The sequence below is a fragment of the Panthera pardus genome, unplaced genomic scaffold, assembly GCF_024362965.1.
Source record: "Panthera pardus isolate Hobbes unplaced genomic scaffold, ASM2436296v1 HiC_scaffold_5, whole genome shotgun sequence".
Taxonomy (NCBI): Eukaryota; Metazoa; Chordata; class Mammalia; order Carnivora; family Felidae; genus Panthera; species Panthera pardus.
The window spans coordinates 19,130,022-19,141,490 of record NW_026526980.1 but is presented as its reverse complement, the minus strand read 5'-3'; the positions used below and the strand labels follow the sequence as shown (position 1 = coordinate 19,141,490).

The 11,469-nt window shown below is 56.2% G+C and overlaps 1 protein-coding gene across 3 annotated transcripts; it reads right to left on the bottom strand.

The window, feature by feature from the left end:
- Window positions 1-2,103: 2,103 nt before the first annotated feature.
- On the bottom strand, window positions 2,104-10,821 carry PRSS36 (serine protease 36). 3 transcript variants are annotated; one of them, XM_019436372.2, is made up of 15 exons: window positions 10,785-10,821; window positions 10,460-10,495; window positions 10,206-10,241; window positions 9,570-9,732; window positions 8,847-9,127; window positions 7,294-7,460; window positions 5,599-5,848; window positions 5,361-5,490; window positions 4,777-5,033; window positions 4,531-4,694; window positions 3,888-4,125; window positions 3,630-3,771; window positions 3,096-3,361; window positions 2,895-3,016; window positions 2,104-2,626 (listed from the first exon to the last, which is right to left on the bottom strand). In XM_019436372.2, exons 1-15 carry the CDS (start codon window positions 10,819-10,821, stop codon window positions 2,345-2,347), a joined length of 2,571 nt encoding a protein of 856 aa, XP_019291917.2. In that variant the 3' UTR covers window positions 2,104-2,344. The 3 variants fall into 3 exon arrangements, with proteins under 3 accessions (XP_019291917.2, XP_019291918.2, XP_019291919.2); XM_019436373.2 differs by having other exon boundaries at window positions 4,546-4,694; XM_019436374.2 differs by lacking the exon at window positions 2,895-3,016 and having other exon boundaries at window positions 3,283-3,361.
- Window positions 10,822-11,469: the final 648 nt, after the last annotated feature.

Sequence of the window (11,469 nt, the reverse complement as noted above, 5' to 3'; positions counted from 1 at the left end):
CCGCCCTCCTCACTTAGCTCCGACAGCTTTTGTTGCCAACACAGTCCTAAGTCCTCCCAGACCCCTAGGCCCTGTGTGTGTGTGTGTGTGTGTGTGTGCGCGCGCGCGCTCGCGTGCGCGCGCGCGAGGAGCGACTGGAAACCCCTGACAGCTGCACTCCTTAGAGTGTAACCCAACTGCCGTTTGCCCCAGGTCTTTCAGGTCTCCCAGACCAGTTATGTCCCCCAGGGCCTGGCCCAGCCTTTGTTGTCCTGGGGCCACTGTGCTCCTCCTTTCTTCCCTCCTTCAGCCTGGTATCTGAGCTCAGGACACCTGGGTCTGCCCTGGACCTGCCGTTTCAGGCCCTTCTATACAGCCTGCGGCCTCCTCTGTGTGTGGTGAGGTGTGGTGAGTGCGACTGGCAGTGCCAATCATCTCATAAATATTTCCTGAGTGCCTACTATGTTCCAGGCACAGGAGACAAAACAGACACCATCTCTGCCTTCGCTGAGCTCACAGTGAAGTTAGAGGTAACAGCTTTGAATCAAATAATCACATAGCAATTATAGAATAATTTCAAGCTAGGCCCTCTGATAAAGAAGAACGGGTGCTCTGGGGGCCTGTTCACAGGAGCCTGACGTAGGCTGGCATAAAGAAGGGTTCCTCAAGAAGGTGCTGTTACAACTGAGGCCAGAGGAGCTATGAAAGAGTGTTAAGGCAAATATGGGAGGAGAGTGGTCCAGGGAAAGTCTCAGGTGGAGGGTGCAGGTGGCACAGGTCCAGGAGAAGAAAGCCCATGTGACCAGGTTGGGGTCAGGTTCATCCTAAATCAGTGTATAAGTCTGTGGACAACTGGGCATGTGTGTTGGCTTCAAGCCTCAGAAAAACAGACCCCACTTCCCCACCTAATTTCCATAAGACTGGGGACCTCCCAGCCAAAACTTTGGGGCCCCTCCTGGAGGGCAAGGAATTCCTGGAGTGGGTGAGGGGCTAGAAGCTAACTGGCTAACTCGGAGGGAGTCTAAGCCAGGGAAGAGGGAGCAACATTGGACGCTGTGGTGGGTTTGGGGAGAGGATGGGTGTATTAAATGTTTATGGGGAATGGCATATGGGTGACTGACTGGGTATGGGACACAGGTGAGGATGTATGTCCTTGTAGAGATTCAGGGGAATATTCTCTCTGGGATCTGGCAGCTAATGATAAGCCTGTCCCTTTAAGAACCTCTGCCCCTCTCCACAATCTCCCAGGAACTCCCTGCTTCCCCTCCCCCATCCTCTGCCCACTCTACCTATAGATGGTGACTCCAGCCCCTGAGGTGACCCCTCTGCCACCCTTATCAGCCGGCTTCCACCCTAGCACTTCCCCTTCCCCAGGTCTCCATTTGCCCTTTTTCTGTACTCAAACATCAACCTTTTCCATGACCTATTCCTGATGCCCAGCCAGGGGTGTTCCCCACTACACTGGGAGCACTTCATGGACTTATCTATCAGACCCCAGACCCCATGACTTAGTAGTTAGCAGGGAATGTGGTTGAATTCATGCAGGGAGGTGCACTAGTAAACGGTGGGTGAGGTAGTGGGATGTACATACAAGGACACATGCTGGTGCCCAAACTCTGGAGGCACTGGGCAGGATATGAAAGTGGACCCTTGAAGGGTCCCACCTAAGTGTCATGTGTGTGTACTGGGGGCACTGGAGGTGTACACTCTGGGGCATTCATCAGGGTGTGTTTAGGAGGGGTAGCTGTCTGTAGATATAGGATAAGGCAGACAGACCCTCTGCACCCCCAGACTCCTGGACTCTTCCTCTAACGCTCACCCTCAGTCTGGGAGGGGTGGAGGATGGCAGGGGGCAGAGAGAGAAGGGAAGTAGGGTCTGAGCTAGGGCTGAAGTGTCTATCAGGTGCTAGGGATGCTGATTCCACTGGGGAGGTGACACACACCCAGCTGCCACCCAACCTCCCCCGCCCTGGGGCAGGAATGAAGGACAGCTGCCACGTTATCAGGGACACATTTCCTGGGAGCCCAAGGCCTGACTCACAGAGACCCAGAAGGGATGGGCCCTATCCCTTGGGCTTCCCCCAGCCCCTCAGCCTTCCCCCAGCAATGCCACAAGGCCACGTGTCTGTGTTTACACCTTTATTGGCCGCTTCCCACTGCCCCCAAGGATTCCCGTGCCCAAAATAGCCAGGCACAGAGGCCCAATAATCCGAAGCCGCTGCAGTCCGGGTGGGTGGGGCCCTCTGGAGGTTCCGGCTAGGGAACAAAGCCGGTTAGGCCACATTCCAGCCCTACAGGGCGGGAAGTGGAGGGCTGGAGGGGGTGGAGGAGGAGAAGGAGAGGCGGCCAAGGGACCCAGGCCCCCTCAGCCCTGGATCAGGGGGAGCAATAGAAGCAGCAGGAGCAGAGCAGCCTGAGGGGAGCCTGAGGCCCTCGCCAGGTCGGGGGGGCAGAGGTCGCTGCCTTCAGGGGGCCAGTGGGGGTAGCCATTGGGAGGCAGGAAATGGGCCTCCCCTACTGTCTGGGAGATCCAGGCTTCTTCAGGGCCAATGGCAGCAAATAGCTCCCGGCTCCCTCGAACAGCCATGCCCATGAGGACCCAGGAGCCTCCCTCGGTCTGGCACAGGAGCGGAGGTGCTGAGGTCACCTGCAGTGTCAGGGCCAAGCCCAAAAGGGTCTCTTACCCTTCCTTCTGATTCACCGCACCTTCTCCTTAGAGTCCAACCACAAAGCACTACTTCTCTACATCCTTAGGCATCCAGGCCCCTGGTCTCTCTCCGAGGTCCAGCTAGGAAGCACACTTCTTCCCATTTGGGGCCCAGCACTCAAGAATTCCAACCCTGCTCTCTCTCTAGGGTCCAGCTGCCCAGCACTGCCTCTCCCCTCCCTGGACCAGGACGCCCAGGCCCCTTTACCTCACACCTATCCTCTTGACCCTCTGAATACAGAACACAGAGAGTCCCAGGAGGCAGAATGCCTTGATAGAGACAGTGACAGAGTCGTGGCGTCAAGATGGAGACAGCTGCAGCCACAGGAACTAGAGAGAGGAGAGAGGGTTGTCACAGGGATTCTGGCCTTCAGTCACCTCTCACACCCAGGACCCTGGGCTCTCTCACCTCGGTCTCGGGGGTCCTTCCAGCCCAGCACCCAACAGCTGGCCCCCAGGGGGATACCCCCTGGGTGAAGGCAGATGGGCAAGGCTGATGGCGAAGGTTCCACCCGGGAGCTCAGCTCCAGGAGGGCAAGGGGGGGCCTAAGTCCCAGGTGTCGGGGCAGACGGATGCTGATGACCAACCGGGATACCTGGTGGCCCTGTGGGAGGGGGCTAGCCCCTGCCCGGCCCAGGTACACTTCAATATAAGGCACTGTTGTAAAGCCCGGCCTGTTGGAACAAAGCCCAATGTGACCTCCTGCTCCCCGAATTGCTGTAAAGTCCTGCCCAATCCAGAGGACAGGGCAGAATGAACTCCAAGGTCATTCCACTAGCTCCTTCATTATTTCTCTTTCCAAATTTCTCTTCTATCTCAAAACACTTGTAGTGGTTCCCTGTACTGTAAGAGCCCTAAAGGGATTATATCCCACTATTTTAAAAGTCCTTTTGCCCATCTTTCCGTTTCTTCCCTCTTGCCCAAGAGATGGGTGAGACCCACCTGAGGACACAGTGAGTGGCTGCCACGACCCAGCCTGGGGCCACTAGGATCCCAGTGCAGACTTGATTTCCAGCCACATGCACTTCTGCCAGCCAGGGCCACAGGATACCCATCACAGCTGGCTCTGGCCGCAGGCCACAGGCTAGGGGAGAGGAGGTGACCACCTAAGTGAGGGCTCCACAGCTGACCCCTGAAGGGTCTGCCATGGATCTTAGCACACGCAGGAGCCCCAAAGCCCTCTAAGCCCTAAGCCCTCACCACCATGTTCTGTGTGAGGGGGACAAGCCTGTGTCTCAGTCTCCTCCCCCTCAGGGCCCCAGTCCCAAGTCAGCTGGTCTTCCAGGTAGGCTCCCCGAGTCACATGGCTGATCCACGGGCCATGGGTCTGCAGGGGGTAGAAGGCTCTGGGACGTAGGCAGCCACTGGAGAAGTCGCTGATTCCAGCCAGGAACCAGGTCCCCTCTTCCTGGCACAGAAGGCTCCAATGAGAGTAGTTCTGCAGCAAGAGCATGTGCAAGTTGATGAGAGGCTATCAAAGGTCCTGGGGCTTTCCTGTACTCCTCTCTCTCTCTCTCTCTCTCTCTCTCTCTCTCACTCAGACAAAACAAGTCCCACCTCCTCCAAGCCAGGCTCCAATAGTAATCTGTGTAAGAAGTCAGCCCTCACTTTAAGATTCTCTTTAAATCTAGGGGTAGCAAGAAGGTCAGACATCGCCCAGGGCCCGTCTCAGGCCCCTCCCCAAAGTCCTCCAGGGCTAGGCTCCGCCCCCAGCGAGAGGCCCCGCCTTAATCCCGTCCCTGCCCGCAGAGTGCTCCGCCTCATTCCTAGTTCCTCTCAGACCCTGCCCTGGCAACCACTCGCATAAAGACCCGCGGGCCCCGCCCCCGCCCCCGTCGCTCACCCAGCAGCGGCCCGCCTCCTCCTCTTCCTGGTAGGCGGGGCAGAGCGCGTGTGGAGGGTCTCCTGGCGGCGGCACTGACTCCCCCTGGCGGCCATACAGGCAGTGACACCACCAGCCGCCCAACAGCTCTGCCTCAAGCAGTGTGCTGGGTCCGGGCTCAGGTTCTGGAAGAGAAAAGAAAGGGAGCCTGCGCTGCAGAGGAGTCCGGCCCGGCTCCGCCCAGCCCTGCGTGGGGCCCCTGCTCACCCCCGCGGCCCCAGCGCGCCAGGCGACAGCGGCTCCTGGGCAGGAAATAGTGTTCTGGGTGAGGTAGGCACACTGGCCGCGAGGCGGTGCTCAGGTTCACCGGCGTTTGCAGCTGCAGCAGCGCCAGATCCGAGGTGTCGTCCCATGAGGCATTCTCGTGCGGCACGAAGCGTGACACCAGCTCTGCGCGCGGACGCGAGGGCAGTAGCACGCGCCAGTTGTCTAGGTCTCGGGGCAGGAGGTCTGGGTTGATGGGGCTGCTGGTTGGGGGAAACTGGGACGTGGGCCACATCCTGCACACTCGGCTCAAACCCACACATGTCTGGCTTGGACTCTGGATTTCCAGAGAACACGGCATCCTTGATAGAATTTATACTACCCCGTACTCGCCCCCAGTAGACTAGGATCCCGCTTTGCAAGCTGGATCCTACACCTGCCTGTGAAACCCCGCACTCCAGACCGATGTGCCCTTCCCCCCCTACTCCTACCCTACCCAGGGGAAGGGCTGGGGACAGGTCGATAGTGTCTCAGGCCGATGGGGGGGGGGGGGAGGGGAAAAAATCTAAGACTGCGTTTTCACTCACTCCAGAAAGCAGCTGGCAGGTGCCAAGACCCAGCTTTCAGACACCAGCGCCCCATGGCAGGGTCTGGATCCTGGCACCATCACCTGCGCCTCCCAGGGCCAGGTCCCTGGCCTTGGTGCCTTCCCGCACTCTGAGGGGTGAGAGACTTGGGTCAGGGGGCCTCCCAGGCCACCAGCAGTTTCCACCCCAACTCAAATCTTCCATGTCCAGGTGACATCTAGGGGTCCTTCTCCCTTACCTGGCAGGGCAATGGTGCAGTTCTCATCCGTGGGCTCCCAGGGACCTGGCTGGGGCTCCCAGGACTGGGTGGGAAAGGCAGGCCCAGGTTCTGAGCCCATCACCTGTTCCCGTATCCATGCCTCATAGGGGGCCACAGCAGTGAAGACTCCAGGGCGGTTCCTCCGTCCACAGCCAAAGCCAAAGCTGGTGATTCCTGCCTGGAACCATTGGCCGCCTTCCTCACAGACCAGGGGGCCCCCAGAGTCTCCCTGATGGTAGGCAGATAATTCAGTGTCAGGGGATCAGCCCAGGGACCCACCAGCTTATACTAGGCCACCTCACAAAGATTCCAAACCTCTTCTTGTTGCCAAACATAGAGCCACCTTCTGGAAACTGGCCCTGGCTGTACTTGTCCTCTGCATTCCCTGCAACTCTAAACAGAAGAAAGCTTTCTAAGGCAGAAAGGCTGATGAGCAGCCAAAGCCAAAGGCAGCAAGCTAATGCATTAAAGGCCACATTAGAGAGGCCTTCAGGTCTCATTCAGAGCCAACTGATTCTTGTTCAATAAGTGGCTCAAATAGGGGTGCCTGGGTGACTCAGTCGGTTAAGGGACCAACTCTTGGTTTTGGCTCAGGTCATGATCTCATGGTTCGTGAGTTTGAGCCCTGCATCTGGCTCTGTGCTGGCAGTGTGGAGCCTGCCTGCTTGAGATTCTCTCTCTCCCTCTCTCTCTCTGCCCCCCCCCTCTGTCTCTCAAAATAAACTTTTAAAAATAAAAAAAAATTAAATTAAATATTCAATTTTTCAGTTACACTAGCCACATCTCAAATGTTCAATAGCCAATGTGGCTAGTGGCTATCATACTGGACATCACAGGTATAGAACATTTTCATCATTGTAGGAGGTTCTAATGGACAGTGCTTGGTTTAGAGGAATTTGAATTGTTTGCAATCCTGTCTAAGAAGGCAGGGGACTATGTCCCTAGGTCTTGGAACCTCGTAATTGGGAGGGACGCTGAAGACTATCTAGCTTGAATTCCCGTCACCACCATTCACGCTTGAGTGCCCTCAAAAATGTGTGCCATTGGAGGAAAGTTCCTGGGGGAAATGGTTAAAATATACTATGTTTTGTTTTCAGCAAGATATCTGGAAAATTCTCATCTGTGAGGAATTAATTCATTTTTTAAAATGAACCTACTAAGTAATAGGTGCTGTGCTATGGACTGGGATGGGGGATAATAATAATAGCTAATGCTTATTTGAACTCTTATTAAAGACCAGGCACTGTCCTAAGTGCTTTTATATATACAAATTCCTATAATCATCATAGCCACCCTATGAAGTAGGGTGAAGCCACCTATAAAGTATCATCTCCATCTTCCAGATGAGAAAGTCTGAACATATGGAGTTAAATAACTTAGCCAAGGTCACACAGCTAGTAAGTGGTGGTGCTGGACTTCCAACCGGGCTGACTCACTCTGGAGTCTTGGCAGGTAACCTCCGCACTGTGCTGCCATAAGTAACAGTGCCCTCTTGTTGAGCCCCAAGTTCTGTCCATTTATAATCTTCTCATCAATCCTATCCGTTGGCAATCTTGCCCTCTTTTTGCAGATGAGGCTCAGAGACATTGAGAGAGATATTTGTCTATTCCTCATGCTTCCTATTGGTTAGGGCTCTGCCTGGCCTGTGAGGCAGATGCAGGGGCCTCCCCTCACCTGGCAAGTGTCTCTGCGGCCCTCCGGGTAGCCAGCACACAGCATCCCTGGCAATAGCTGGAAAGTGAGGTTGAACGGGCCAGCCCGGCTATAGAGACACTGACAGGCGGCCTCTCCCAGCAACCTGAGCTCCACTTCTTGTAGCGCCCACGGGAGAGGCAGGGGGTCTGCAGGTCGAACCAGAGAGCAAATGCTGTGAGGCAGATAGGAAGTCCCCTGTGCCCCAGCTCGGCTTAATGCCCTTCAGCTGCCTCCTGGACATCTACTTAGATACCCCATGGCACCCTGGCCTGCTACACTCAAAACTAGTCATTGTCACCTCCTGCTCCTCTCTGTTCTTCCTATATCCTCATCTCAGGAATGGCCCTATCAAGCACCTAGTGAGAGCCTCCATGGATGGTTGTGCAGTGAGAGCAGTATCCAGACAATAAACGAGGCCTGTGCGGGCTAAAATCACTAAGATCTGAGCCCTGACATGGGCTGTATCAATCTCGAGAGGGCACGCTTTTCAACAAAGGTGCCATGTAGACTAAGGTGTGGTCCTGTACCAAGCTGCCAAGCATGGAAGCTGGGCTGTCAGCTGTGACCCCTGTCTCAGCTTCCTCTCCCCAATCAGTTCCCAAGTCCTGAAAACCTCTCATTTGTGACTTCTTGGAATTGTCACTGCAACTGCCCTAGTTCAGAAGGTACAACTTTGGGCCTGGATGATTGGCCCAGGCTCCTCACTGGTGCCTGCCACAAGGAGGTGTTCAAGAAATACCTGTTGAATGAAGGAAAGATGAACTAAATGAATGAATGAGTGCAAGTAGGGAGAAGACAGGAGGTGGGAAAGTAGAGAGATGAGTGAAGGGAGGGGAGGGGAGCATGGGAGGAAGAGGGACAGGGGAATGGAGGGCAGAAGCTGACATTGCTGAACGCTTAGGATATGCCAGGTGCTGTGCTTTAGTGCACCATCACCTAGGGCAAAAATATCTGAAGTACATTAATAACTGCTGTTAGGTATTGTGCTATAAACTTTACATGGATTTTCTCATTTAATCCTTAACCCAACAACCCCACGAACTGGGCACTATTTTTCCTTAATTTTCAGAGGAGGAAATGGGTTGGATGAAGTGGTTTGTCTGAAATAGCCAAGCTAGGATGGGAACCCTATTCAGATCCCATATCCAGGAAAGGAAAACAAACAAACAAACAAACAAAACAACAACAACAACAACAACAACAACAACAACAACAACAACAACAAAAACCTGGAAGGAAAGGTGAGGAGGGAATCGGGGTGGATGAGTCAGTAGTCTTAGTTTGCGAGCCCTTGGGGAGGAGGATAGATGGACAATTGCACAGCATTTACCTGCGGCGTGGCAGAAATCTGCGCTCCAGGACCCCACCCAAGGCCTCATTCGGTGGGCCCCGCCTCCTGAGCCCCCGCCCTGAGGGCCCACCCACCCAGGGCCCAGCTTTTAGGACTCGCCCCGAGGTCTTCCCCCAAGGACCGCTCAGTAGGCTCCACCTCTCCGGTAACCTGCTTCCCGGGACCCCTTCACCTCACTCACCCTCTTCCTGGATGTCCCCCCAGCCAGTGGCCCAGCAGGCCGTGCCATGAGCGAAGCGGTGCGAGGCGCGCGGCAGGCAGATCGGCCGCACGGCGGGGCCCAGCCGGGCGGGCGAGGCCAGGCGCAGGAGGGCCAGGTCTGCGCCCAGTTCCACGCTGCTGTAGTTGTCCGGCACGAGGATGGCGGCCACCGCGCGGGCGTGCGCGCTGTCCAGAGGCCCGTCCTGGGAGTGCACGCCCAGCAGTACCGACCACTCGGTCGCGGGCTCCAAGGTCCCGTTCCTGCGCGGAGGCCCAGGCAGGAGGAGGTTAGGTTGACCCCAAGGTGGGGACAGACTGTCGTGGGGGTGGGATCTCGCTCAGAGGGAGGGAGAAGGTGGGATCAGTAGCAACCCAGGAGGGGCAGAGTGGGATCCAGATTAGGGGCTAGGGCGATCCAGGTTGAGATAGATTCCCAAAAAGGGGAGGAGTGGATGCGATTTGGGGATGATTGATTGGGGGACATTGGAAAGACGGAATTCAGACCCGGATATTTGGTGGAGCGGTGGGTCGAGTCTGCAGGTGGCGTCCACCGTATTCAGAACAAGGATACCCTCGAAGAGAACTTCGAGGTTGGGCAGGGAGACTGGCGCAGCTCGGTTCCAAGTTGGCGGTGAGTGCATGGGATCAAGCTGCGGGGCTGGCTTGGCTTTTGAAGAGGGTTTGGACGTGGGCGAATACTCACGTCACGAAGCAGTGAGCAGCGGAGAGCACCCAGGAAGGGGCGATGAGGGAGCCCCCGCAGATGTGGCCCCCCCTCTGATGTAGGCTCACCTGCCACGGCCAGCTGCCTGGCTGCGCTTCTGAGCCCCCCATGATTCGGGTAGAGGGCTCAGGGCGGCCGCAGTCTGCAATGGGATACCATGGAGGTCATAGCCTGCCTGGTCCCTAGGCACGAGGCCCAGGTAACTCAAGACAAAGCCCTGTCTCCCGCCCGGCTTCAGTTTGCACCTTTGAACAAAGAACAAAGAGGACTTAGGCACTTTTTTTTTTTTTTTTATGTTTATTTATTTTTGACAGAGGGAGAGAGGAGAGAGAGAGAGAGACAGAGCATGAGTGGGGCAGAGGCAGAGAGAGAGAGAGAGAGAGAGAGAGAGAGAGAGAGAATCTGAAGCAGGCTCCAGGCTCTGAGCTGTTAGCCCAGAGTCTGACACGGGGCTCTAACTCAGGGGCTCTAAGTCACCAACCAGAGATCATGACCTGAGCCAAAGTGGGACCCTCAACCGACTGAGCCACCCACGTGCCCCAGGACTTCCACCTTCCTCACTGCCTAGCCAGGCTTAACCTTCTTTAAGATCTGAGGAACCCCCACTCTCCTTACCTAGATCTTCAGGTTCTTCTTGGGTAGGACTGAGAGCTGGGAGTTGGAGGGTAAAGAGAGGAAGGTACTGGTGACTTCCAGTCCCTGACATTTCCCAGTCCCCATCTTCCTGTTCTCCCTCCCCTACCTCTCTCCCTTTCCCCAGTTTTCTGTTCTTTCAGCATCCCCTTGGAGCACCCATGCTACCCCTCCCATCTTTTCTGCCTCCCATGTGATACACCCCCCACCCCCACCCCCCAGTCCAACTGCCTTACCTGGGTCCTGGAGAGCTCCTGGGATGGGGCTGATGGCTGGAAAGAGGGAAGCAGGAAGAGGCTGGAGACCTATAATTTGATGAGCCCTCCCCGCCTCCCTGCCCCCAAGCTTTAGAGCTACGCCATCTCCTGACATCCAGGCCCCTTTCCCCTCTGGTAGGCTATTCTCCCTTCTGACACCTCACTCCCTCATTCTTCCTGATGTCTTCCTCTCTTTCCTCCTCTGACACCCCACTACCCACACAGAACCCAGGCGTTCTGCTTTCCAGCTTCCCAGATACTAAGGCCCAGGTCCCTTGCAGCCATCTCTTATCCCCTGAGTTACCAAGGATCACAAATGGAAGGAGCAGGTGCTGGGACATGGCACATTTGAGTCAGCTGGAGGCACGGAGATGGGTGAAGGTCTGCTCCCAGCCACAGCTCTGTCACTGCCTAGGCAGCCTGTGACTCCTGATGGTCCCAGGAGCCGCCCCACCCTCCCTGGCTGGAGCCCATCTCCGGCAATCTGAGAGGATCTAGGGCTGGAAAGGGGAAGCAGGGAGCCTAGAGGCCCCACCCAGAGACCTGTGAGCATCTCATATCTCTGGAGGCCCAAGGTGGGGGTGGGAAGCAGATGTCCAACTCCAGGACACTGTTGGGTGGGGGGTGGAGGAGTGGTGAACCCTGTGGGCAAAGGTGGAAGATGAGGACAGCTAGGTGCTGTGAGGCTGATGTTCTGGGTCCTTGGTGAGGCGGGCTGTAGGTTAGCCCAAGCCCTTGGGATGGAGAAGGTGGCCCCTCAGTGGCGTGACTCACCAGAGACCTCACCTCTATTCAGGGTGCGGCTCACCCCAGTGGCTTGGCCTTTTCTTCTCACACAGCTCTGGTTACTGGAGTTGCTGGCCAGGTCTGGGAAGGGAGCCCTAGGGAATTCAATCCCATCCCAACAAAAGGATCACAGATTCCGTCAAGTTGCGCAGGGCCAAGGATTCTGGGAGGGGCCTGGGCAGGCTGGCACAGCCAAAAGGACG

What these genes read in the sequence shown, in the direction of transcription:
- PRSS36 (XM_019436372.2), bottom strand. Translation starts at nt 10,821, where the DNA reads ATGTCCCAGCACCTGCTCCTTCCATTTGTGATCCTTG. An exon ending in CTGCACCATTGCCCTGCCAG is followed by an intron (nt 5,491 to 5,598) that starts GTAAGGGAGAAG and finishes CTCACCCCTCAG; the next exon opens with AGTGCGGGAAGGCACCAAGG. An exon ending in CCTGCCAGCTGCTTTCTGGA is followed by an intron (nt 5,034 to 5,360) that starts GTGAGTGAAAAC and finishes CCCAACCAGCAG; the next exon opens with CCCCATCAACCCAGACCTCC.